The sequence below is a fragment of the Patagioenas fasciata genome, chromosome 15, assembly GCF_037038585.1.
Source record: "Patagioenas fasciata isolate bPatFas1 chromosome 15, bPatFas1.hap1, whole genome shotgun sequence".
NCBI lineage: Eukaryota > Metazoa > Chordata > Aves > Columbiformes > Columbidae > Patagioenas > Patagioenas fasciata.
The window spans coordinates 11,288,512-11,310,805 of record NC_092534.1 but is presented as its reverse complement, the minus strand read 5'-3'; the positions used below and the strand labels follow the sequence as shown (position 1 = coordinate 11,310,805).

The 22,294-nt window shown below is 50.7% G+C and overlaps 3 protein-coding genes across 9 annotated transcripts in view; 2 read left to right on the top strand and 1 right to left on the bottom strand.

The window, feature by feature from the left end:
• The first annotated feature begins 818 nt into the window (after positions 1–818).
• On the top strand, positions 819–17,926 carry SLC5A11 (solute carrier family 5 member 11). Of its 3 annotated transcripts, none has more exons than XM_071815182.1 (16): positions 819–863; positions 5,380–5,556; positions 6,470–6,541; positions 7,263–7,367; positions 7,602–7,661; positions 8,124–8,228; positions 9,545–9,650; positions 10,438–10,518; positions 10,944–11,149; positions 11,955–12,090; positions 12,291–12,398; positions 12,774–12,924; positions 13,159–13,327; positions 14,207–14,422; positions 15,579–15,741; positions 16,828–17,926. In XM_071815182.1, exons 2-16 carry the CDS (start codon positions 5,425–5,427, stop codon positions 17,046–17,048), a joined length of 2,031 nt encoding a protein of 676 aa, XP_071671283.1. In that variant the 5' UTR covers positions 819–863; positions 5,380–5,424; the 3' UTR covers positions 17,049–17,926. The 3 variants fall into 3 exon arrangements, with proteins under 3 accessions (XP_071671283.1, XP_071671282.1, XP_065706600.1); XM_071815181.1 differs by lacking the exon at positions 819–863 and adding an exon at positions 889–1,295; XM_065850528.2 differs by lacking the exon at positions 819–863 and adding an exon at positions 2,285–2,486.
• Positions 17,847–21,219, top strand: TEX47 (testis expressed 47). Its single transcript, XM_071814978.1, has 7 exons — positions 17,847–17,948; positions 18,034–18,106; positions 18,912–19,015; positions 19,387–19,451; positions 19,847–20,057; positions 20,443–20,614; positions 20,977–21,219. Exons 1-7 carry the CDS (start codon positions 17,847–17,849, stop codon positions 21,012–21,014), a joined length of 765 nt encoding a protein of 254 aa, XP_071671079.1. The 3' UTR covers positions 21,015–21,219.
• ARHGAP17 (Rho GTPase activating protein 17) overlaps positions 21,206–22,294 on the bottom strand; it is a 39,267-nt gene continuing 38,178 nt past the window's right edge. For 3 of the 5 annotated variants that reach the window (XM_065850330.2, XM_065850329.2, XM_065850333.2), the window contains one exon: positions 21,206–22,116. Coding sequence is in view for 2 of the 5 variants with exons in the window: in XM_065850329.2 (XP_065706401.2) it covers positions 21,992–22,116 (125 nt within the window). In the remaining 3 variants the exon portion in view is untranslated. The remainder of the gene's footprint in view (positions 22,117–22,294) is intronic. The other 2 variants (XM_065850331.2, XM_065850332.2) reach the window with 1 other exon arrangement.

The following is a 22,294-nucleotide window of genomic DNA, read 5'->3' as shown; positions in this document are numbered from 1 at the left end:
GCTGCAGGTGAATGTGTGAGGAATTCTGCATCTGACACTTCTGCAACTGCACTTCTGAATATTGGCCATTTACACCTGCAGGAGATGCAGGATCTGGACTGGGATTTGGGCTGCAACGGGGAAAATAACTGCATAATTGTGAAGACAGCTGCTTGTGTGCCAGCGTGCTGAACGTGAGCAGCAAATTCTTAAAATAGTATGGATTTTTCCGCAGCCTTCAGAAGAAAACATTTAGTGAGCACGTGAGCCGGTGAATTGTTTCCCTCTGAAAAGGAATTCTTGGCTGAGGTTGAGTTTATGTCCCTGGAGCAATTTATCTCCCTTCGCACTAACAGCAGATAGATAGGGGCCGGGTTCATATCAGATTTCCTGGTTGTAGTTTAGCTTGTTTACAGCAGCTGCTCAATCGCCAGGTCCTCCCTGGAGGCCACGGCACCAGCGACTGTAAAACGGCTCTGAACAGAGTTAACAGAAGTGTTCCACATAGAAATCCCTCGCTGGGCACGTGCATTTAAAGTGCTTGAACCCCTCCTGATGTTTCTTTGGCCCTTCTGGCTGACTGAGCCTGGCTCTTCAGAGATGAGGTTCTCAGGGACATGGGTTAGTGCCAGGGTTGGGTTCACAGTTGGAGTTGATGAGCTTGAGGGTCTTTTCCAAACAAAACGATTCTGTGATTCTGTAGCTCTGGGGATCTCAGTGCAGCCATTGAACCTCACAGCGCTCGGTCCAGTGCAGCCAGGGCTGAAGTCCATAAACCAGCCCAGAAACAATGTCCTCGAGCCTCCCTTGCAGCACAGCACACACATCGGCATCATTCACTGCACACTCTTGTTTTGCTGCTTCTTGATAACTGCAAACAGGAGGTAATTTTTCACAGAATCACCGTACCAGCTGGGTGCTCTCCTTCAGCCTTGCACATCCCAGCCTGAACAGAATGTCTGTGTCAGCCTCCATCATCTCCACGGGAAAGCCTGTCCTTGGAGAGGAAATCACAGCTCAGCTGCAGCCAGGGGCAGCGGGGGAAATGCTGCACCATGTCCATCCCGACAGAGATGGGGAAACATCACCCTGAAGATCCCAATTTGCATTGCAAATTTCAGATTATTTGAGGATTTTCACTCTTGCCTGCAAGAAATGGGGAAAACAAGCCCTCAAAGAGAAAATGAAGAGCTTGAGGAAAGTCACGGTGAAGACACAATCACAGTACCAGTTGGTGGACTGGGACAAAATAGGACCAAGCTGGCATTTCCAAGCTAAAGTGGGACCATGTATGAACCCTCCCTCTAAGTATTTTGGTAAGGATTTAAAGTGCCATGATCTGTAATTATTTTCTAGGTGCCATGAAAGATGCCAAAGAATCAAACAGGGGTGTCAGCTTCAGACTGGAAGGGCTGGAAGTCGGAGAAAGCGGCACAGACTGGGAGGTAGCACAAGGCACCTGGATGCTGAATTTGAAGCCCTAGAACATCTGCATTCTTCTAACATAATTTAGAAAAATCTGCGTTTCCCAAATTCTAGTGGACCAAATTAAAGCCTCTCCAATCATGAAATTCACAGACCTTTAGTTATGTCTGTAAGAATTGTAAGCCAAGTGTGATACAATGAGGTAAAATACTGATACTGGGTTTTCCTACTTTGCTTTCTGGTTTCTTAGGCTCTGGGGTGCCTTTATTTAACTTGCCTTAATTGTCAACCTAGAAAACTCAAAAGTGAAGTGAGAGCTGAGATTGTCAGAGAAGGGGGAAAGTTTCACAAAACCCTTGGTAAAAGCAGCACAATTAGTTGCAGCATGAAATGACGAGTGAGACAGAAGCAGCACCTGCGCTCAGAGACTCTCTGGGGACCAGCCGGCGATGCAGGACCCACATTCCTCAGGGGCTTTGCTGGGATGTCCCCCCTGGCATCACAGAGACCTGAGAACCCGTCAGTAAAACGTGTGGTCAGGGGATCCCCCACAGCAAAATTCAGATTGATAACTCCACCGCGGGTATTTTCAGACAGATGGTGCTGAAGGCAGACCCGATGCTGGGATTAACCTACAGCCTCAGAAATGAGTTCTGAACCCAGCCCAGGGATGAATTCTGCTCTTTGTAAGGCTCAGGCACAAACATAGAGACAGGACTGGCTGTCAGCTCCCCCGTGTCACAGGCTGTCAGCTTGAGAGGACATCGGCACGGATATTTTATTGTTACTTGTCCCTTCTCTAGCTGTGCGGATTGCTTAAGAGAATGGCACTCTGTGGAGTTTGACCCATGAGCCCTGATAATGAAAATAATACACTTCTCACCAGAGCCACGGGAGACCGAAAGAGTAACTTCGGGCAATTAGTTTAACTTTGACTATAAATATTCCTTCTCATTCCTTGCGACACTGTTAACAGCTCCGCTGGCAAATCGTGATTCTCTGGCAATATTTAAGCTGCCTGTCAGTTGGCAGAGGCTCGGTGGTGCCCGGCGCAGGAGCAGAATGAGACCCAGCTGAGCGCAGTAAGTTCCCTTTCGGCTTCTCCCTCGAGTCGGGGAGCCCTGGGCGATCCGCGTGTCCGGGGCGATGCCGGGCTTTATCAGCCCCGGTGTCTTTAGGAGGTGGATGGACCTGGGAATGCTTTAAAAAAGCCCCGTTGAAGAAGCATTTAGAGCGATACAGTCCGGACGGGTTGCTCAAGACCCACGTGGGCTGAGTCTCTGCTGGGACCATTGATAAAGGGCTAGCTTCAGTGGCTTCATTTCAATGCCACCGATGTTCCCTCCGCACAATCTCTGGCGAGGGAAGCGCTGCCGCCTGTGCCAGGAACCAAGGGAGACTGGGCTGTGAGCTGAATTCACAAAACGGGCAAAATTTCCACTGGGACAGGGCAGAGTTAGGATCTGAAGTCAGAGCAACCTACTCTACTGCATTTTTCCTTATGCCCAACCTCACCTCGGCGCCGGGAGCCACAGGAGGAGCTTTAACCAGGCACCTGAATTCAGCCCTGGGAATTTCCCCTGCACGTTTCCCTTTATTTTCGAACTGACAAACACAACAAGTACCTGCAGAGCTCTGCCCCAGATCCGCAGGCATTTTGAAGGGACAGACACAAGGCTCTTCCATGTGCGCGGCTGAATCCCATGTGAGATAGAACGTATGGAGCCCATAGCATTGGTTGTACAGCCAGTACCAATCCCCGCCTGTGGGCCCTGGGGTGGGAAGGGTCTTGGGATGGAAAGAACCAGCAATATCATAGCTGGGAAAGAGAAAGCAGGAGTTAGAGCGGAGTTAGCAACTTCCCAAGGCTGGCATCCCACACCCTATTTTTCTTTTCCTAGTTAGAGGTTAAAGCATGCCAGTAAAAACTCAGCAGCAGCCAAGATATATTGGCTCTTAAAGAGGTAAGACAGCGCTGATCTGATTGTCCGTGTCCCGCATTCTCACAAGGCAGAAGCTCCCAAGGAACTCAGTTGGATCCAGGAGCTTTACGAGGCACAGAAAAGGCTCTTCCAAGATGCTGCAAGTCCCTGATCCCAGCCTGGTGCTGCCAACCCACCAGAACAGGGCTCCGTACCATCTTCTGGTCTTGTGCTGGAGGCTACTGATGTCTCGGATGCACCTCCAGCTGTGGAAGGCGGGTGATGGGATGGTACCAGCCGCTGGAAATTCCTTATTTATTGTCCAACGATTTTGCACAGGCAGGAGCCTGGCAGCCCTGTGCTGCAGGACAGGCTGTAGTGGGACACAGGGCAGGGCTTGTCCCCCAACCAATGCCTGGCGGGGACATCACTGCATCCCCAGCATGTGAGACTCCGTTCCCACTGCTCCATGTGCACAGCCGGTGCCACCGGTGCCCAGAGCAGCCCCTCAGGGAACTCTTCAGGCCACAGGTTTGCTATGGGAAGTTTCCAGCTGCAGCTCCACACATGGACAAAGGAGGGAAGCTGATAGTGGTTGTGAAACATGTGACTGAGGGATGGGGCGGCTGTTTCGGTCTGTGCTTTGTGTTCGGAGGAAGAACTTGTTCAGCCACTTGTCTGACCATCCAAGCCAGGAGCCCTGGGCTGGTGCAGGCCATCCTTCGCCCCACCTTCTCCAGATTTTTGGCTGTGGGGAGCTTATAAGTGTTGCTTTACAAGTGCAAGAGAGGCCAAAGGACCCGGCCGGCTGCAGAGGCAGGAGGAGGACAAGGACCAGCAAACACTGAGCGCAGCTATCCTGGTGACACCAGGGTTGGACCCAGAGCTGGGGTGGCCACGAGGCCACACCAAGTGCTGGCTCTGCCCCTCCTCTGAGGAACCGTCTCCTCGGCTCAGCAGGGTGAGAGAAATAACCCCAAACCTCCTCTGTGGCTGGAGTGCAGCAGTGAAGTGCTGGCCTGGGAATACTCAGTGACCAACATTGGCCACCCAAGCCAGCCCTGTCCCTGCCACGGCCACACCGGGGCTGCCACTTGCATCCTGCCCCACTCGCAATGTGGGGCCAAGCCTGGGCAAGGGGAGGAGAAGGAGGAAACGAGGAGGAACTATATTAATTCAGATACCGAACCAGACTCCTTGTGTGGACTTTATCCTGTCCCTTCTGCTGCAGGACAGCAGCTTGGCACTGCGGGGTGCTCCAGAGGGCTCCAGACAGCCCTTGCAGGGCTCCCTCAGCGGTGCCACATCACCTCATCAGGCATTTCAGGACAAGAAAATGAGTTTTTATTCCTGTGGGAAGCATATGAGTATCTCACCCGCAGGAAGTGCCTCTGCGGGCTGCTGCGCAGGAGGGAGCCCTGGCTCCTTGGTGCTGGTCCCACGCGGCTGCACCGTCTGCGCACACTACCCGCTGCTCATCCTGTCTGTCTGCCCCTCTGCTCGATTGCACTGCCGGCATCCGTTCCTGGTGGAGCCACGCTCCGGAGGAGCCCCAAGCACTCCCTGCACCCAGGCTCCAGCTTTCGCTGTGGCCAAGGAGGAAAACACCACCTTCACTGCAGCAGCTCACGTGTCTTTGCATCCCGACAGCTCTTCATGGACACATTTCTGGCAGCAGCTTCTCACCAAGGCCAGTCCCACAGTGCTGCCGCACTGGGACCCACAGGCTGTCATCACCGGCTGTGCCACATCACAGTCCGTTCCTCTGGCTATTTCAGCTATTTCACATCCTCTCCTGTGTGACCATTTCCCCGCCACTTAGACAATTATCCACTGCAAAGGAAATCCGACCAGCCCACAGCATCTTCACACCATGGAATGGGACTCATGGACAAAGGCAAATGTCAGAGACAAAGAGTCTTCTCCACAGCTCCAGCATGAGCAGTGCCAAAGGCAGGGTCACAGAGCTGATAATCCCTGATTAATTCAATAAGCACATTCACAGTGCTGCCACACAGTCTCCTAACCATATCACCATGTCATTTTTTAACAGATATATGCATCAAGACAAAGGAGCGCTCAGCCTGCATAAGAAACCATGGAGCCCACCGGCACCACCCCATCCTCTGTGACCCCCCAGTGGGATGCGTTTCCCCAGAAGATGCTGGAATCCATCGACATCGCTGTCCTTGTGCTTTACTTTGTGTTCGTCCTCGCAGTTGGGCTGTGGGTAAGCAGATATCATTAAAAGCTTTTGTATATGCCCTGTTATACTGAAAAATACGGCTGTTCGGGCCTCAAATTATTTTACTTTGGCTTGGATCCAGCTGCACTTCACTGGATTCAACTGAACAAGCGGAAAGATTGAGTTTACAGGTTCTTTTCCTCACTTCAGCCCGGAGAAGTGTCCTCACTGCTCCAGAGGAGAGCTGTTCAGCTCTAGTGTTTGCCACAGTTTTGAGAACCCTTGTAAGGAAGAGGTCATCTGAGTACAAAGTATTGCTAATAATAATGTTTTGTTCATCCAGGAAGGAATTGTTGTCTATAAATCACCCGTGCTTGTCTGCAGTGGTCTCAACAGCAGATTCCATAAATTTAAAATACTGTTTATATATAATTAAGGCAGAAGGACATCCTTCTGGCATGGTGTTTGTAATAGCAAAAGCACAATTGGCTGTCATAAGGTGGAGATGAATAGTTGCTCCCTGCACATGTGGTGCATAACTCTCCTGGTGTTGCATGAAACTACGCGAAATCTCTGCAGAACAGGAGTCAATGTGTAATACGTGCAACATCAAGCATTTCTCCTGGCTGTGCCTAATAACCAGGGATGTGTGCAGTTCTTGTCCAAAATTGCTCATCTTCCTCACAGATCTGGAGTGATATAGTTCGCTTCTCACAGAAAACACGTAATCAGGATGCTGAGATGATAGAAAACTTTGCACGTGGCTTACAGCCCTGGTCTGTCCCCTCCCTCGTCTGCTGCTCTCTTGTCCCCCAGCATTTCCCAGCAGCAGCCGCAGGTCTGTCAGGAAACCCTTCGCTTTCACCTGGTGAGAGCACAGAGTCTCCCGCGGGGTGATGCTCTGAGCAGCAGCTGATGTGGTTGCTGACACCCCTGTTCTGCTTTTCTGCTTTCCCAGTCCATGTGGAAGACGCAGCGCAGCACTGTCAAAGGCTACTTTCTAGCCGGAGGACAGATGGTTTGGTGGCCTGTAAGTACCTTTATCGTTACACTGCTTGTGCCCCTGGGCTACAGCAAGACTGAAAAGCACTTTTGTCCAAACAGAACTTATTTCTCCAAACAGAAAGAAAGAAAAGAAATTACTTCCATGGTTTGCAAAGACGCAGTTAAAATAGTGGTGGTTTTTTTTCCCATATTCGAGACTGCAGCAGCAGACCTGTTGCAGGGCACTTGCCACAGCCCTGCATCTATGCGAGAGCCAACCCTGCAGAGCCTGTCTGATATTGCATGCTTTGATCAGGAGATTTCCAGAATTAACTGAGTGGTCCCCATTGCTACGTGGGGCGTTTCATTTGTGCTGGGCTAGTGAGTCAGTACAGACTAACGTAGGAACCTGACGAACTGGCATTTCTACTGGTTATCTTTGCTTTCTGCCCTGCATCTCTGCGAGAGACCAGATGCTGTTAGAAGTGGGATGGTCCTAAATATGCCCATAAAAGAGCGATAGGCAGTGAACGATGAAACAAGCCGGAGAGAGGTGCCAGAGCCACTGAACACATAGGAAAAAAAGGTGTCAGAGGGCGACAAGGGTTTCATGTTCTCCATAGTAAAGAGTGGGCTGACAGCATCCTTGTGTAACACCCCCAGAGGGAACCCACTGGGGGCTGTGCACCAGAGCCCCAAACTGCCCATCACCAGGCTGAGAACACCCCCTGTCCTATGGCCAAGTCCCATTTCTTGTCTTTCCCCAGGTGGGCGCATCCCTGTTTGCCAGCAACGTTGGCAGCGGCCACTTCATTGGCCTGGCCGGCTCCGGAGCCGCCTCAGGAATCGCCGCAACAGCCTACGAGTGGAACGTGAGTTGGTGCGGTAGCTCACGCCGTACAGGGAAACTCCAACGCCAACAAATGTGGATTATATCAACACAAGGGGACCAGTGTGGCAGCCCCAAATACTCAGGCTCCTGAGCTGGAAGCCACCTCCACTTGCTGGGGACACCTGAAGGATAACCCTGTCCCCGTGTCCCCACCAACCCAGCCCACCACAGCCATAACCAGCATCATTCACCTATCTTTCCATTTGCTTTGCAGGGGATGTTTTCTGTCCTGGTGCTGGCCTGGCTCTTCCTTCCCATTTACATAGCAGCAGGAGTAAGTAGACGTGATATTGTGCCCATTGGTGATTTGCTGGTATTTAAACCACCTGTTGGGCTTGTGGGCTTAATCATCTCCTGCTGCACCTGAGTTTCTCCTCCATGGTGCACCTGGCTGCTCCGGTGGCCTGGGCTAAAGGGAAAGAGAGCTGCTGGAGACAGAACTGGGGGCTCAGGTGTGGGGTCAGACCATTCCACCATCCAGCAATGGAGTAGAGTTGCTCTGTGTCCTGAGGGGATGGACAGAGGCTCTCACAGCACAGTTTATAGTGAGCCAAGCATTACAGCTAAATCAGTGCTTGCTAAACTGTTGTGCTGGCCTAAGGAGCCAGTTGAGAACCAAATCCAAGCACAGCACAAATGGCAGAGCTGTTCTGGTCTCTTACCAGCGCAAACCACAGCGGCTTGTTGGGCACTGGAGGGGCCGCGTCCCACCGGCTCTGACACGTCTCTCGTGTAGGTCACTACCATGCCTGAGTACCTGCAGAAACGTTTTGGAGGCAAAAGAATTCAGATGTTCCTGGCAATTCTCTACTTGTTCATCTATATTTTCACCAAAATATCAGTAAGTAGAAAAAAACATGGAAACAGACTGAATTAAATTCACTTTGGAAACACGTGCTGATCAGTGAGGCCGAGAAATGCAACTGCTGGCCCTTCCCTACGTTAGCAGAAAAGGGTGTATTATCACAATATCTCAGGAAGCTGGACTACAGTTGTTTGAGAACCCACACAAAAATAATAACTTTTTGGTTTTTTAACGTGAAGGATCTGAACGCTTGTTACAGTAGGAGGGAAAGCTCAGTGTTGATGTCCTGAGCAATAGTTCATCGAAAAGCTGAGCTGTGAGTGTGGATGCATTTGTTGTTATGCTTGGTACACCTGGCAGTTCACCCAGTTTCCTCCCTTTGCACATTTATCACCTGCACAGATGCTAAATGCTGTTCTGTGCAGGATGAACAAGAACGTAGGAGCTGGTATGTGGTTAGGTGAAAAGAGCTTCATGATTTACGGCACCTGTTTGATGTAGTGCCTTCAATAAATAACTGAATCAACCCTTGTGCAACATGGCACCGGCTGTTTATTAACTGTGCAGCAGTGCAGGGATCTGTGAAATCAGACAAGTCCTGCCGGTGTTTTTCCTGTAGGTACAGGGCCGGGTGGGACACGGTGTCTGACACCCGCTCGCCCATGTCCCCTCTGAACCGGTGCAAATCACAGGGTTCGGGTGGCACCAAGGAGCCACTGATGGACACCTCTGATAACACGAGTCCTGTACCCGAGATGCTTTTATATCTGTTTGTCATTCTGTGGTCTGCACTCGGCCTGTCCTGAAGCTCTCCTAAACCGTGGTGTTTTCCCGTAGCCACAGAGCTCGTCAGTCAGGGCTGGCTGCCAGCCCTGAGGATGCGTTTCCCTGTGATCTCGCTGTCACTGTGTCACCAGGAGGAATTCACAGCATGGCAAACGGGTGCTGGGGCTGGCTGGGGGTTTGCACTGCGGGTGCTCTGGTCCCAGTTCTCCCCACCAGCTCCCGGATGCTCCATGGAAGGGACAAGCTCACCCCCAAAAATGCCTTTTTCACCAAGCCCTGTGCATGCCCCACTGCTCTGGGGACAGCTCCATTGTCATCCTCCCTGCCCCTCCATGGACCACTCATGACAAACTGCCTGAATGCTGAGTTGAGCCTGGTGCCATTGCAGGGGGGGCAGGAGCTGGGGCTGCAGAGGGATGTGCCAGGTGGAGAAAACGCTGTGGGGAGTCTCAACAGTTACAAACCAGATGGGTCTGTCCCACCGAAGGACACGGCTTGGTCAGCGCAGTGTTCATGCTCATCATCATATCACCGTGCCAACTGTGATAACGATCATTTTTCTCTAGGTTGATATGTACGCTGGGGCCCTCTTCATTCAGCAAGCCTTGCACTGGGACCTCTACATTGCTGTGGCCGGGCTGCTGGCCGTCACGGCCGTCTACACCGTGGCGGGTACGTGGCCGAGGCTTAGATCCCACCACAGCCCCTGCCCAAGGAGCGGAGCTGTGACACGAGTCCTGCTCTCCCCACACCATCTGGCTTTGCCATGAGTGGATAATGTGGATAATGGGGTGGGGGGAAAGCAATTAACAGCTCACCTATTAAGAAAAAAATTCCAGGTAAGAGTAAATGAATCCCCCTCATAAGGCCACTCCAGGTATGAGTGCGTGTCGGTTCTGCTTTAAGGAGAAGCTGCGCTCCAGGCATTTGCACAAGATGTTTTTCCTCCGGGTTTTTTGGAGGTATGAGTGATTTACACAACAATGAGCCGTGTAATGCGGAAACCATTGTCAATCTTGGTGCCCTCGCAGGGCTCAGGAGCGGCCAAATGGAAAAAAGCCATGCATGGCGTAAGCAGCAAATCCGAAACAAATGAAGGTTCCTTCTTTCCCAGTGCTCACCCCAGTGATGTTGCTTATAAAGATCTCCCCCCCCCCTCTTTTTTTCTTCTTATTCAGCTCAGCCTTTGTTTCGGAGCTTTTTCATGTATTTCCCATAGAAATACTAATACTGGATTTTGGCTTTTTAGTGACAAAATGGTGACTCATTATGATTCAAAACATGAAAAATTTCAGGCAAAGTGTCAGGCACAGGAACTGGCCAAATCGCCCCCAGCACGGCCAGAAGATGCCGGGCATGGGTCTCGGCTGATGCTGCTCGTCCAAAACCGCTGCAAAGCGCGAGATGCTCTGACAGAACAAACCCCGTTCACTCATCTGCTGCTTCTCTGCTCTCACAGGTGGCCTGGCCGCCGTCATCTACACCGACGCACTGCAAACCTTCATCATGCTCATCGGGGCCCTGACCCTCATGGTCTTCAGTGAGTGTTTCCCTGGGGTTTTGTTGCTAAAACTATGACAAAAGCTTTACCAAGAACTACATACGAGCTGGGTCATCAGGGCTGATTGCTCAGTTGTTGTTCTGGGAACTGCCTTCTAGATGCTTGTACAAATAATTTACAGTAGTTCTTTATGCGGTAAGAATACATGAGTACCCCCTGAAAAATCTCTAAATAATTAAAAAAAAAGAAAATCTCTAAAGAGACAGGTTCTGAAGCAGTATTATAGTGAAGAAGCATGTTCCCTAGCTAGCAGTTTTAGTGTAATGCCATCCCCAATGTTAGAGTCAATAGCTTCCAATTTTAAAGAACACTTGTGAAGCGTCACCCATAGCAAACTACAGAGACTAAAAATCAGAGTACGGACCCAGGAAGATGTGATATCTGCTTCTCATGACCTATTTTAGGCTTTATTGAAGTTGGTGGTCTTGAAGGTTTGCAGACAAAATACTTTGATGCCATTCCCAGCACCCGCAAGGAAAACAGCAGCTGTGGGCTGCCGAGAGAAGACGCTTTTCACATTTTCCGAGACCCTGTTAACTCCGACCTTCCCTGGCCAGGAGTCTTGCTGGGAATGACCATCCCGTCCCTGTGGTACTGGTGTACAGATCAGGTGGGTTGCTCCTCATCTCTTTGTTCGGTTTCAATAAAAAGTTACTGGTTGTTTGGATGTGATTACAAACCCAGGGTCTGCAAACTCGCCTGGACTGGTTTACTATTTCTGGTAGGAAATCGGTAAAATCTGATGGTTGCAATCCTAAAGATGCCAAACTTGCTATGCGCAACTAGATTTTGGGAATCATTTCAAGGTATAAAGGGGTAAGAATGCATTTGTCAGTTAACCCCAGTCTATGAAGATATTATTTTTTTAAAACTTAAGCCTTTCACTTCTTGTGAACCACCTGTGAATCCACTCCTTCAACTTTCCAGGGGTCTGACTCCCACCCCTCCTAGTGACAACATAGGAGCCAGCAAGACGAGAGCCCTAAGTCACCTCCTGATGCTCTTGTACTGCTCTTTTGTCTAATTCTGCTGGTTTCAGCCTCTGTCCTGCTTTGTCAGGGGGGCTGCTGACCAGGCAGGCTCAGCGGCTCAGGGGAGTCCCCAACAAACGAAGAAAAGAAAATTCCAAGCCTCAGTCTGATTAGTTAAGGAGCAGATGCCGCAGCACGGCATCCTGCAGAGGCAAGGCTCAGATGTGGTGACACAAGCAGTGCTTTTCAGATCTACTTTTCTGTAAGATATGCAGGATCCAAAGCAAGAATTATAAAGCTACAGCCAAGCTCTGGGTTGACCCTTCCAAGATTTCAGTAGTTTAGAGGAGGATGAGGTGTACACGTGAACACAACCGGTACCACATGGTCCTCAGCGAGCTCCTCTCTGCTGACAGCAGACCAAACACATTTCTTAATTTCTAGGTCATCGTTCAGAGGTCCCTTGCTGCTAAAAACCTCTCTCATGCTAAAGGAGGCTCCTTGATGACCTCCTACTTGAAAATTTTGCCCCTCTTTATGATGGTAATGCCAGGCATGATCAGCCGGATTCTCTTCCCAGGTAAGTGCTGAACGAGAGATCTGCTCCCTTGATCTGTCACTACTGGTTGTGCCTCCTCTGTGGAGCTGAAACAGCCTTTACTGAATTAACTATAAGGTTGCAGTGCACCGAACGCCCAGCAGATGAAACTAACTTCTTTAGGTACGTCGGTTTATTGTGACCATGCAATACTGCCTCTCATTCCCCTTTCCTTATTTTAGATCTGGTGGCTTGTGCAGATGCAGAAATTTGCCGAAAAATCTGTGGCAACCCGTCTGGCTGTTCTGATATTGCTTATCCTAAGCTGGTGATAGAACTCCTGCCTGTAGGTAAGGAGCCTGGTGATGCATCAGCCAAAAGGTGTCTGTGGAAGAAGTTCAGAGAGGAAAATACCCTGCAACTGTAATTGCAGTGGGGTTTACGTTGGGCTTGGTGAGACAGCGGTAAGGGACAGAATGCAACAGGAGAGATGGGTGACGATCCAGTGTCTGGAGGTCTGATTCAGTCAAACTTGGATGAGAGACAAAGCGCGGATGTTTAACAATTATAATCAACTGTTAACACCTCCCTATAACTGCCACTTTAAAATTGAGGCTAAAACCATTTTTTTTCAAGTCTGTTCTAGTTTAAAGAAAAATTTGAGGACATCCTATAGTGGGGCTGTGGGGGATTCCTCAGGGTGGCTGCACTTCTTCTGTTCCCAGGACTCCGGGGCCTGATGATGTCCGTGATGATAGCAGCTCTCATGTCCTCCCTGACCTCCATCTTCAATAGTGCCAGCACCATTTTCACCATGGACCTCTGGAAACATTTCCGCCCTCGTTGCTCCGAGTGGGAGCTCATGATCGTTGGCAGGTATGGAGAACTGGGACAGGTGTGTTATATCAGAGCCTGAGTGTCAGAGACACATCTGGGCACAGCTCGTGGCCTGTGCCCTGCACAGATGTGGTATCTCCATATTGCACAGGTTTGTTGGAGAACAAGAGTAGGGCCTTAGGATTACGAGAGATCCGAGCAGCAGCTTTGCTAGCTGGGAAACTGGAAAGGCACAGTCTGAGCTGACAGGAACAGCATCTTTTTCTTGCACAGGGTGTTTGTGCTGCTGCTGACGGTGATCTCCATCCTCTGGATCCCGCTGGTGCAGGCTGGCCAGGGCGGGCAGCTCTTCATCTACATCCAGTCCATCAGCTCCTACCTGCAGCCCCCCGTGGCAATGGTGTTCATCCTGGGCTGCTTCTGGAAAAGAGCAAACGAGAAGGTAATGACGCCACTGCGCTCAGCACAGTCCCCTCTGTGGCCTCGTTGTCCCCCTGAGGGTCCTGTAGTTCCAACCCCCGCCCCGGGCTGCAGCTCTTGCTGTCTTACAAAGGCTCCGCTGGCATTTCAGAAGCAGTGACATGACTGTGCTGCTCTGTTCCAGCACGACCTTTGCAAAGCTTGAAGCCTGTTAGGGGCTAATTAGTCATCATCTTATTACATGGACTTGTATTATCAGCATCAGGGCGACTACAAAAGGCACAGTGAGCCCAGGGAGAGAAGGAGACAAACCAAATAGCATCAGGGGGTACAAAACTTTCAGTTTCTCCACAAAGACTGGGTAAAGGGTAAAGTCTTCCCAAAATGGGCTTTGGTGAGGCAGAGAGCAGCTGTCAGACCCTCAGGGCTAAGGCAACCTAGGACACAAATATCACTCTTGAAAGTATTCTGGCACAAGAAGTTATATGATATTATCCTTCCCCTCCATACCCAAATTAATGACACACTTGACCGCACGAGGAGAGGTCCCAGGTGCTGTGACAGCACTGCAGAGCTGAAAGTGAAAGCAGAAAAGGGAGGAAGAGGTTTTAAACTAGAGGAGGGGAGATTCAGACATGAGGAAGAAATTTTTTGAGCTGAGGGTGGTGAGAGCCTGGCCCAGGTTGCCCAGAGAGGTGGTGGATGAACCATCCCTGGAGACATCCCAGGCCAGGCTGGACGGGGCTCTGAGCAACCTGAGCTGGTGAAGATGTCCCTGCTCATGGCAGGGGTGGCACTGGGGGAGCTGGGAAGGTCCCTTCAGCCCAAACCATCCCGTGATTCTATGATGCTGGGTGGACACGTGGTTCTCGCTTCCCTAACCCTCCCCGTCTATCTGCAGGGTGCATTCTGGGGGCTGGTGACCGGGCTGCTGCTGGGTGTCATCCGCCTGGTGCTGGACTTCATCTACCCCGAGCCGCGGTGCGGCGAGACCGACCCACGCCCGGCCGTGGTCAAGCACATGCACTATCTCTACTTCTCCATGGTCTTGTCCGCCGTCTCCACCCTCACTGTGCTGCTCGTCAGCCTGCTCACAGAACCCCCCTCGGCAGAAATGGTGCGTCACCCCTTCAGGTCGCTTTTTGTTATTTGTAACAGTTTCTGGGATGCCCCACGCTACAGCCATGGGAATAATGTGGGGATAAATAAGTTGGAAATGGAAGTTTCCATTCATTCTTTATTTACGATCACACTTGCAATAACCTGTAACTGCAACCCCTCCTCTGCTCCAGCTCCCTGCTGCCCTTTAAGATTTTGGTCCCACAAATCCAGACTCTCGCCCTGGAAACTGGTCAACAGTAGATGCTACAAAGAGCTGTTCTTAAGTTCAAATGTATGTTTAATTCATGAAAAACTAGCTTTTTTCCCCTGTTTTCCAAGAAATTTCAGCTTCTGGGTCATCTTTATCAACTCTCTTACTAATTTAGAAAGGAACCATTCTTACTCGCAGAAAAGAGAAATCAAGGGCAGAGAGCGCACTTGCTCTGGAACAGGTTTATGCCAGTTTGACTATTTGGAATAGATAAACTGAGGCTACAGGAAAACACTAATAGCAGAAAGGAGAGGCCAGGGGACCTTCGGGGCTCACACAGCCAGCGCATCCTCTCGCTTCACCACAGCACTAACGTGATGTATTTCTGAAACGCCCAGAGGGAGAGCGCCCGGGGAAGTGTGGGATCCGCTCCAGGGCTCCCCTGCCCTCCCAGCAGCGGTTCTTCCTCATCTCGAACCTCAATCTTTTCAGCTTCATGTTGTGCTCATCCCCTTCTCTCCACACTATTGTTGACACTGAGAACGTTCCTCTTTAGCGAGTCTTTTACATATTTGAAGAAAATTATCATACCTCCCACCTGCCTTCTCTTCTTTCAACAACCCTGGTTCTTTGAAACATTCCTCCCAGGCCATACTTTCCGTTCTATTGCTTCCCTTGCTGACCCGCTCCCTGTCCGTATCCCACAATGGTCCCGTGCAGAAATGTCACCTCGCCAGCGATTGGAACCATGTCCTTCAGCAAGCGCAGCTGCCCCGACAGCCCCCGCGCTCCAGACAAAATCACCCCATGCCGGTGCAGCCATCACTTCTGCCGCTGCCCGCTGAGCCCCCGGCTGTTCCAGCCCCTCTCAGTGTTCTCTCCGCAGGCCGCTCCACGCTCAGGTAGTCCTTTGAACAACCGTGCAAGCAGTTTTCTTTAACAGCACTCTTCATGCCATCAGATAAGTCGGCTGACCTGGTTCACACGCGGGGACCTGCCAGCCAAGACAGACCCGGCAGCCAGCCCTGCCCCTGACGCTGCCAAAGGAGCGCGTGAAGCCGAGCGTCCCGCTCTCCAGATTGATATAAGCGTTGCTCCTGAAAGTAGTTCAAATGATAATAAATGTAAGTGCTCCGGCGTCGTATTCAGTAACACCTACTCCTAACAACCCTAGGCACTGTGTAAAGCCTTTGAAGACGAGAAATGTTAAAGCTGCTTCCTCCAGATTGCTGTAACTTCAGGGCATGCTGGAAGGTTTTTACCTGACAGTGTCACCTAAGCAGAAGTTTAGTTTCTTTCCCATCTCTTGATGGCATTTCATATGCCTGAGATGAAGACGGAGCTGACTGGGATACAGAAAGCCGTGCCCGTTATCCGCACTAGAGCCCGGTGCTGCCTGCCCCCGCCGCAAGGAGAGCTGGCTGAGAAAGGGGAGGGTGGAGGAAAAGCACGATTATTTCCATGAAATTCCATTTCTGTTTTTCAGTGGTGTTTTCTGATCGACTCTAGCATCAGGGAGAACCCAGAGCCCTGGGCAGAGTTCTTGACAGATCAGTGAAGGAGGATTTGCATTTTTTAAAAACTTGTACTTGTTGGTATTAGGTACAAACACGCATAGCAACTCATTCTGCATTTCCAGTGATGATTATCATCACTTGTTTTTGCCAGGCCTGGGACACTGCTTATGTAACTCTGCAGCTTTTGCTGTGTATTCCTTTCATCTATGAAAAGCTGTTGAAAAGCTCAGTAAGCTAATGCGTTACTGTGCAGCTCTCCCAGCCGCTGGGAAGTCTCTTGTTGGTTGTGCATGAGCCCCATCTGCCCAGTGTTTAGTGGTGTGTGCCCTGACCCACAGCAGCGCTGCGAGAATTCCATTTACACCTGTGGTGTGCACTCACCCCAAACGGACCAGAGCTGATGGGCACTGAGCAGCTGCAGCTGAGCTTTTAGCTTTGGTTTGCTGTGGCTGTTTATTAAATGTCAGGAACAGTAGAACCTGAGCTCAGAGCTCCGGGGAAGAATGAAATTGGTACTACAGCCCCACAAGATGCTCATTGGAGGGCTCCCCATGCCTCAGTGTAGCCAATGTAGTCATTTAAAGAACGCTGGTGTGATTTTGCATCAAACCCCTTTGTCCAGGCCACACTGATAAATTCCTGGGCTGTGTTTCGCTAGTGAGATTTGTACCTCGCTATGTGCTGTCTTTCTAGGTGCGACTAACACCAAAGGGAACTCGAAGCTGCTGACAGCCCTTCTGTGGCTCTGCGGGATGGAGCGCAGACAGGAGAACGCTGAGAACGCGGCATCGCCCAGAGCCAAGCCGCTGCCCGTGGCGTCCCTGGAGGAGAAACCGCTCGTGAAACACGTGCTGAACATCAACCTGCTGCTGTGTGTGTGCGCCGGGGTCTTCCTCTGGGCCCACTTCGCATAGCAGCCAGCTATTCGACTCCAGACACCATCAACTAATTTTAATTGGTGTAAATAATAAGAATTAGCAGAGGGTTAATGTAATTCATAATGCTTTCTAAATTTTATTTCTTTATTTAAGAAGACCCTTCTCCCTGATCCTTTCCTTGTTTCTAATGGGGTTCTGGCTGTAAAAGGTGCTGAGTGCTCAACACCGGCAATGAGATGGGTTTAGAGAGCTAAGGGAGGCAGAAGAGGTTTGTTTGCTTATTTTAAATATTTAATTATGCTATTTGGAGTTAGAGCACTGCCTGGAATTCAGGAGGTCTGGATTCTGTTTCTGTTGATGTCTCTATACCCAGCTACAAGCACGTCTTTCCCGCTTGGTTCAGCTCCTGTGCGTCGTGCGGGTGCAGGGGCAGCAGCGCGGGTGCCACCAGTGCGAGTTTCATTTCTGGGAGGCTGTGCTCAGTTACGTGGCGTTGCCGCCTGCGCTGCAGCCTCCCCGGGCTGCACAAGGAGCCGACACGGCCCCACCCGGCTTGGACCTTCCCCAAACGCCGCCAGGGACACCCGGACCAGCTACACCAGCCCAGAGCCCCGGGGACGAGCTGGGAACTCCCGCCCCTCCGGGCCGCCCCGCAGCTCGTCCGTGCGCTGAAACCCGCGGCGGGACCATCCACCCCCGCATCCAACGTCCATCGGGGGGCCGGGCGGTGCTCTTCCCTCCCCTCCCCCGGGGCTCTGTGGAGCTCCACAGACACGCAACAAAGACCGAGCGCTCCCGCCGGGCGTGTGTGCCCGGGGGGGATCCAGCCCGGCCATGGCGGAGGAGCCCCCGGCGCGGAGCCGCCCGGACTCGCCGGAGCCCCCGGCCCTGCGGCGGCACAACCTGCTGGCCGAGCGGCGGGACCGCGCCGGGCAGGTGGGCAGGGAGCGGCGGGGCCGGGGCTGCCCCCACGGGCCGGGCGGTGCGAGCGGCCCGGCCCCGTCCCGCTGTGCTCCCGCAGGGCCGGTTCCCGCTGCACAGGCTGCTGGTGCTGGCCCGGCTGCGCCCGGGGGCGGTGGCGGAGGAGGCGGCAGGTGGGTGGTGGGGGTGGCCCGGCAGGGGGACCCGCAGCCCCGCGCTGTCACCTCACGAAGCCGCTGTCACGATTCCCGCAGGTGCGGGGCGAGGATCCACCGGGGGTCCCGCATCTCATGGTCATCTGCCCTAAAATGCCATAAATACGTTAAGTATCGTAGCAAATATCACCTACAAAAGCGTGTGGCATGGAGTTGCATAACGGGCAGCGTGGAGCGGTAATACAAGCCTTGTAGTAGCCCATAAAATAAGAAAATACTATTTTGTTAAACCATATAAAGAGTTCTGTCACTTGGGAATCCTTCCTAAACAAATAAAACACAACTACTAGAAACCCTAAGGGAGAGAGACTTAATTTTTGAAGTTTGATACTTTTCTTGCAACCGACTTTCAGTGTGACTTTCCCAGCCAGCTAAGGTTTGCCAAATCTCTTGTCTGATGAGGTGATACATTAAGGCAATTGGGTTTTTAAACACCTGTATCAGGTAGGGCCAGTGTCAAGCAGAGCCAAGGGCCCAGCTGCACCTGCAAAAACCTCTGACATGCACCAAAATAAAACCACATCTGTAAAGAAATGCTAGCGGGACTCATAGGCTTTAGCTACTGAAACATCCCAAGTTTTGGTGCCGTTTTAGGAGTTCATGTGAACTGCATTGGTGCATATGTCAAGAAGAGATTCCCATGATGGCAATAGTTTAACGTTGTGTGTGGCAGCAGAGAACACAGAACAGACCACACTGCACTGACTACTGAACTATCGCTGTGAACCGCTTGACAAACTGCCAGTTTTGCTTTTGAAACAAGGTTATCACCGAGGATTGTTTGAAAATTCATTAGAAGACCGTGCAAGGGAACAAGTCTCTGGTCTGCTGCTTGTCTATTCCAGCCACGTTTGTCATGTGGTAGAGGTGAGTTACAGGAATTCCCGGTGGGATCGAGTAACCTTGATTCATCCCGGTACAAACGGGCTGCTGAGCTCCAGGTGACTGCGATGTGTAACATGTATTCCGTACGGCGGCTGGGAGACCCGAATAGCGCTGTGTGAGCTCGGTAACTCACGCTGGGATTTGCTGCAGCCAGTGCTCCGGATAACTGTCCAGAGCCCCGTTCTGACAGAATCAATGGCGTTCCGTCAGACCCAACAGGAACAACACGCGTTGTCCTCAGCGCCTGGGACTCAAAGGGAAATACCATGCAGGGCAGCTGATGAGTTATCTTTATATTCAGAAATTAATTTGTAATAAGCAATGCTGTAACAACTCTACCCTTTCCTCTACAGTCTTGCAGCAGCACGATCCATCTCATCATCCAAGATTTAGCTTCTCTCCAAAGTCAAGGTCATGGGTGAGTGTTTGATACCACTTTGATGAAACAAAATTTTAGCCAGAGTGGTAAAATGCTTCCTTCGGGTTAAACTGAACATTGGCTATGATTATATCAAACTCTTATTCTCCCATTGAGGGCCTGTTGGTCAGAGGAGCTGAGCTCCTGCCCCCTCGCACCGGAGTCCATCTGCAGGACACCAGCGACTGTCAACAGCCTGCGGAGGGTTCAGAAAACAGGAACATTCCATCCTTGGGAATAGGCTGTTATTATTTCTGTACCCTGCTCTGTCAACATTTGTACGTGCATGTACTGGAATTCCAAAAATTAGAGTATTAGTCGCCTCTTTTTTAATGAAACTAAAAAACCCCCTCCATGCTATGCTTTAGGATGGAATTCACTCTCTTTCCACACAGCGCTTTACTCCAGGAAATTAAGGTTTTGGTGGTGGCCCATAACATCCCCACCAGGCTGTTCCCAGACTGGTACGTGGCCGCGGCGCCGTCTCCCGTGACACCTCCCGTGACATCCCCACAAAGCACGGCAGAGCCCCAGCCCACGGCGGAGCTGGTCGCGGAGCTGCTCGGCCTCCTGCTCACACTGGCAGCCGGTGTCCAGAGTTCTGAGGTAACCCCAAATAACCAGGCGGTGAGACACGTGCCTGGTGTGGCACAGAACCCCCCTGCAGCAGGGAGCAGCCACACTCGGCTCCCAAACAGTTTACAAAGTGTTTACACCTGTGGGGATCTCAAGAGCAGTGTTACAGCATTAGAGAACCTCCTTCCTCTATGCTGAGTTTCTTTCCAGACCTCCGCAGGGTTATTTTGTGCAGCCATTTGAACTAATTGACTGCACCACCACAGCTTAAAGCCGAGTGGAAGTGACTCCTGAGGCCGATGCCATCGCTGTGCGCTCCCAGGACAGGGACAGAGGGTTTGGGGGTGAAACACCCATTTCCTCACCTTCAGCTGTGCCATTGCCCTGTGCTCTGTCACTGCACTGAAATATGCTGTTTACGATCCAGGATGACAGTGAGGATACACTGGAGAGCGTGCACACTCTTGCCCCCGAGCTGCTGATCCCGTCAGAGACAATTAACTCTCTGTATAATGCTGAAGAATGTGCAAGTCCAGAAGATTTTCTGAGAATATATTTAAGTCCCTCACAGCCTACCCTGGACTCAGGTACACTGCATACAGTTTGAAACATCACCTTGAGTAACAGAACTAGAGCTGTTGGCTCCTAACAGCAAATCTGCAGTTAGAGGGGGTTGTTCCAGTGCTGGGGCCTGGTTCAGTGTCTGAACTGGGAACAACTGGGCAGCCACTGGGATTTCCAGCTAGGGCATCAAGAGGATCACAACTATAATACGTGCAGTATGTCTTGTCAGGGCCTTTATGAAATGCAGTTTTATTTTGGAGTTAAGCCTGAGGTCTAGTTTAGTAAGTTCAGTAAAATGTATTACAGGGTATTAAGGAATTCACAGGTTAATAAATTAATTCTAGGAAAGTTACAACTGACCATTTCCTCTCCCTCTCGTTTGCAGAAACTGTGTGGCCTGTCCCATCCCATCCCACTCCATGAAGCGGGCTCTAGACAGGGTTTGCAGCCAGACTCAGTTGTGTTTAACACCAATCTACACATTGCGGATCAGATTCACTGTCACCGGCAGCGTCCACTGAAGTCCTCAGAAGAGCCAGAAACACGTGAGGGAACAACTCTGTCACCTTCCCTGTCCCTTGGTAGCAATGTTACTCACAAACTTGAATAAATGCTTTAAGATGACAAAAGACAATCTTTAATTTTATAAATGTTCACCCAACTGAAGAATCCAAATAGCTGTTTCAAAGTTCTTTCAAAATTCAACCGTTTTCTATGAAAGCACAAAAAACACTTCCATGATTTCAGCTTGAAACAGTAGCAAGTCTCACATAAACAAAAGCAGGCTTGGTTAATACAAATGACTATGAAATAAGTATTAAGTACTGATCATTAAGTAGCAGTGAAATGATTAAAGATACAGTAAGTTTCCTTCTGCAGTCTGACAGTCCTTCAAGGCACTCGAATCATCCACGGCTGTGACGGGGTGACAGAACCAGCAGTCACCACCAGCACTCGGGCGTTTTTTGGTTCATGTTTTAAAAAGAATCTGCAGCAAATCAGAGAGGGAATGTCTCTTGCAAGGCATCTCCTTGTAATGGCTACAAACTAGAAATAAAAGTCTAACCGTGACATTAAAAAGATTATTTCCCTAATACATGCACTTTAAATAACTAATTGTTCTGCTTCTTTTTCTTTTGGAATCTCTGCTAATACCGTCTGTATTAGCAGCAATTAAGCTTCCTATGCACGTTTCTGCAGTAATTAATTCCTTCCATCCAAGATTTTGAAAACCATTGCCGAGACACAGATCATTAAACTTCTTCTGAATGGCTCATCACTGTCTCCGTGATGCACAAGTCACAACTCTACAGTTTTGCCATATCGTCAAAAGAAGCTTTTCCCTGTCAGCTCCGATAGTTTTCCCAGCAGGAGAGGAACCTTGGGGAGGTCAGTGTCCGTCACAGAGCGGTGCTTTCCGTGTCCTCCACATCGAGCAGGAGGTGGTTGTGCAGTTCTTTGCTCACTGCGTCTGGAAGAAGCTCTGAAGGGGTTTGAAGTGGTTCTCGGATACTGGAATTAGGGTCTGCACAAAAAACGAACAGCAAGTTTAGCAGTGGGGCAGTGGGATCCCATCCCGAGCGTGTTCTGGGGCAGCTCCTCAGAGAGACAGAAAGGAAAGACCGACAGAGGCTTTTCAAACAGACAGTGGCACCTACGTGCACCTGCACACACCGACACGAACGGGCTAAACCAAACTAAAT

What these genes read in the sequence shown, in the direction of transcription:
- TEX47 (XM_071814978.1), top strand. Translation starts at nt 17,847, where the DNA reads ATGGCGGAGGAGCCCCCGGCGCGGAGCCGCCCGGACTCGCCGGAGCCC. An exon ending in GGCGGGACCGCGCCGGGCAG is followed by an intron (nt 17,949 to 18,033) that starts GTGGGCAGGGAG and finishes GTGCTCCCGCAG; the next exon opens with GGCCGGTTCCCGCTGCACAG. An exon ending in GGTGGCGGAGGAGGCGGCAG is followed by an intron (nt 18,107 to 18,911) that starts GTGGGTGGTGGG and finishes TTTTGAAACAAG; the next exon opens with GTTATCACCGAGGATTGTTT.
- SLC5A11 (XM_071815182.1), top strand. Translation starts at nt 5,425, where the DNA reads ATGGAGCCCACCGGCACCACCCCATCCTCTGTGACCCCCCAGTGGGAT. An exon ending in TCCTCGCAGTTGGGCTGTGG is followed by an intron (nt 5,557 to 6,469) that starts GTAAGCAGATAT and finishes CTGCTTTCCCAG; the next exon opens with TCCATGTGGAAGACGCAGCG. An exon ending in CAGCCGGATTCTCTTCCCAG is followed by an intron (nt 12,091 to 12,290) that starts GTAAGTGCTGAA and finishes TCCTTATTTTAG; the next exon opens with ATCTGGTGGCTTGTGCAGAT.